The sequence below is a fragment of the Octopus bimaculoides genome, chromosome 23, assembly GCF_001194135.2.
Source record: "Octopus bimaculoides isolate UCB-OBI-ISO-001 chromosome 23, ASM119413v2, whole genome shotgun sequence".
Lineage (NCBI taxonomy): Eukaryota > Metazoa > Mollusca > Cephalopoda > Octopoda > Octopodidae > Octopus > Octopus bimaculoides.
In genome coordinates this window covers 26,459,298-26,463,111 of record NC_069003.1, presented here as the reverse complement: position 1 = coordinate 26,463,111, position 3,814 = coordinate 26,459,298, and the positions used below count along the sequence as shown (strand labels likewise).

Here is a 3,814-nt window from a genome sequence, read left to right as displayed (position 1 = left end):
GCTGGCTGGGAAAGATGAACGGATTGCTGGGTGAAGATATTAGTTGGGGCTGTTTCCGACATATCCGCGACGGACTTTCTAGAGGCGTTGCCAGAGATTGCAGTGATGGGGCTGACTGGAGGGCAGACAGATATTCATGCTGATGCGAGGAATTTCCAGATCCTTCTTCGAATCGAACTTCTGACGGCTGACTGCTGCGGTCGAGGCAAAGATCACCAGTTGATGTAGAAGGGCGATATGACTGCGCATGCCCAGGCGATATCTTCGAGACTGGAGAAATGTAAGAGCTTGCGTGTCGTGACGTAAGATGGGACATTTTGGTCGTCGTCGGGTGGTGGAGATTAAACGGTGATGGTGGCAACATGGCCGGCGAATGAGCAACCTCGTTGTGAGACGGAGGCGATGGCAATAGATCAGAATCCTGAGAAGGGAAACAATATGGGAACTGTAAAGATATGTAAAACTTTCCAAAAATTTAGCACATAAATACATATGCATGCATCTAGACATAAAAACGCATCCATAAAACAAACATACAAATCTGCGCATACACTAACACCAAATACTGCACACACACACACTCACACACACATACACACACATACACATACATACACACACGCACACAGAAACACTCACACACACATACACACATACACGCACACACACACACACACACACTCACACACACACTCACAAACACATGCACACACATACACACACACGCACACACACTCACGCACACATACACACGCACACACACGATGGGTTTCCGCGCATTTGCATAGTCTCCGCATTTCAAATTCTATTTAGAAGGCTTTAATCTATGTTGCATAAAAATACCCGTAATTTCGAAAAAAAAAACAAAAACAAAAAAACAAATAACCCCGGAAAGACAAACTGTTTGCTTACCCAGAGTTGATTATCGCACGAACGATTTCGGGTGACGTCTTTATTCGACCAACGTCTAAACATGACTTTACCAGCATCATTGCCTTCCTTCATCGCTTGAATTCTGTTGTACATCTCGTCCTTTCTGTATATTCCCTTCTTGTCGTAGGAGGACACGAAAGTGGATTCGTAAGGGAACTCATCTGGGATAGGATGTTCTGGATCGTGTATATAATCAACCGGAACTAACCCCGACAAGGAATGACCAAATACCGTTGTTGAACACGGCCTTTGTTCAAACCGCATTTTTTGTTGACAAGATTCCTGTGAGCTTTCGTGTCCATGACAAACGCTCCTCTCTGTTGGACACAATATCGATTCATCTTCTAATATATTCGCCTGCTTGCAAAAGCTACGATTGCTATATCCGCCAGGTGTATTTTCCTCGTAGCATCTGCATGATGTTCTTCTGAAGCAGTCTTTATAGACCGGTGATTCTGCAGTTTTTTGCCTACGTTCGCAGGCACTCTTCACTAAACGAGGTGATGGCGGAGTAACAGCCGACGATTTGTTCGCCATAGCGTAATAATCTGAATCGTCTTCCGATGATCGACACCTTTCTCTGACCGGTAGTTTATCCATGGTTATCGGAGGAGGTGACGCCATTTTGAGATCTGTGAAGTTTTCCACAATTTCCTTGTCGTTCATGGAACTCATATCGACCGGACGTTTTCTGTTTCTTTTGTCGTGTGAAAAGACAGCCGTGTTCAATTCTCCTGTAGGCAGATCTGAAAAGAAGAAGTTTCCGCCATCGTTGCCTTTCGCACATTTCGACGGAGTGCAAGGCGATTGAGCCAGTATCGTGTAAGGGGAATGAGGTAAAGGGGAATGACAGGATTTGCTCCTTAGACGTGCTCCATGTTGAGGTGAAGTACGTATCATATATTGAGTTATGGACGTCTGGCCTTTGACCCGTGAAGGGCTAGACGAGGTACCTTCCTGCGTCGATTTTTGAGGGGAGCAATCAAACTCATCTGTTATGCCGAGTGATTTGGTAAAAGCTTTTGCTTTTCTTTTGGGAGGGTCTTGCAATTTGAAGGTTTTATTTTCTTCCTTTTCTTCATCGTATTTGCCTTCGTCTACTTGAAACACGCCTGAACATAGAAGTAAAATTATTGCCATGAAAATGAAATCAAGATTCAAAACTATAACAGAACATGTAACATAAACTGCTTATGGAACTTATAACTTGAAATCAAATATTGAACGTTTGACTCATAAGCTTCTGAGAGTGTTAATGTTGAAATACAGGAAATGCTGGCTGCAAAAACTTGTTCAAATTTAATCTAATCCAGTCATGCATTTCGGCTTTGTATTCAGTCAGAAGTGTGTCAAGCTTTAACCCTTTAACATTTAAACTGGCCATATCCAGCTTGAATATTCTACTGTCTTATGTCCAAGCTGACCAAATCTAATCTCTCGCGCATCTCCTACGATGTCCTTTAAAAAATATACAATCATATCATTGAAATCTCAAGGCTACAAGATAATGTGTGATCAATTCAGAACAATGTCAATAAATAAGCATTACATTTGACAATGTGTGAAGGCGCATGGTTCAGTGGTTAGAGCGGCGAGCTTACGATCGTGAGATTGTGAGTTCGATTCTCACCAGTCCGGGTAAGGTTGTTTATGGAAGACCAGAAGTTGGCCATGCATACCAGACTCCCCACTCCATGCCACCAATGTTATCCAATGAAAAGGCAAAGGCCGATACAGTTTGGCACCAGTGACGTCGCAACTTATTTCTACAGATGAGTGAACTGGAGCAACGCGAAATAAAGTGTCTTGCTCAAGAACACGACACACAGTCCGGTCCGGAATCGAACTCACTACTTCGTGATTGTGAGCCGGTGTTCTAACCACTGAACCATGCTTCATATACTATTATAATTCAGTTATATCTCTGTTTTATGGCACATTTCGGCAACTTGCAAACTATTATGACAGCTCAGCTATTTGCATATTAAGAAACGCTACGTGTTAAATCTTGTTACAATTCAGTTATCTGCAAAGGTTTTGAGCCATATATTTGTGGTTCATCCTAAATTTAAGGCCTCATATTTGTAGTAGAAGGGATTATTTCATCTTTAGTCTAAGAAGGAGCAAAACTTTTGAAGATAAATGTTCGACTTAAATTTCCGATAGGTATATCTTTTTAAAGGGGAAAACGTGAAAAGGGGTAGTAGGCTGCATACTCGAGATTGTGTTTTTAATGGCGAATGGTTTTGCTAGACTTACCGTAAGTTAACATTGTGTCTCGGGGAGAAACTAGTGTGGTAGGAGGGGCTGCCGTGAAGATTTTAGGAATGATGCTATCTGCGGATGGTGTGGTTGAACTCTCGAGCACTGATGATGATGATAGTAACGATGAAGATGAAAATGACGATGAAGATTTGTCTGTGGCGTTAGTTCTTCTCATCTTGCTTTCCTATCGAAAAATGTAGATAGATATCATTAGAATGGACAGATGATGCGTAACACATGAAACATACTCGTTTCTGATTGGCTGTTCTTAATTTCCTTGAAAAATATCCATTTTTTCTCAGAGAAGACGTACCCAGCTTCCTCTCCCAACCAGTAGCATAGAATATTTAGCTACGATATAAAACAGAAAGAGAGAGAGAGAGAGAGAGAGAGAGAGAGAGAGAGAGAGAGAGAGAGATGGAGAGAGACCTATTCATTAAGATATTTAATGAATCACAAGTTATATCATGCCGACGATTTCTAAAAGGAATGAAATGGTACTATATATGATTAGCAAAGAGTAGAAATTGGCAAGAACTTCATAATAAGTAAACAATGAGTAAATAGATTCATATTTGAATTCTATGCATCTTTTCCCTTACAAATCCTTAATTTC

General features: G+C 41.4%; 1 protein-coding gene across 1 annotated transcript in view; it reads right to left on the bottom strand.

Annotated features, from left to right (window-relative positions):
• LOC106874485 (uncharacterized) overlaps nt 1-3,541 on the bottom strand; it is a 4,609-nt gene extending 1,068 nt beyond the window's left edge. The window contains exons 1-3 of the mRNA XM_052975949.1: nt 3,193-3,541; nt 913-2,045; nt 3-421 (exon numbers count right to left, since the gene is read on the bottom strand). Coding sequence (XP_052831909.1) covers nt 3-421; nt 913-2,045; nt 3,193-3,373 — 1,733 coding nt within the window. The 5' untranslated portion in view covers nt 3,374-3,541. The remainder of the gene's footprint in view (nt 1-2; nt 422-912; nt 2,046-3,192) is intronic.
• Between the last annotated feature and the right edge of the window lie 273 nt (nt 3,542-3,814).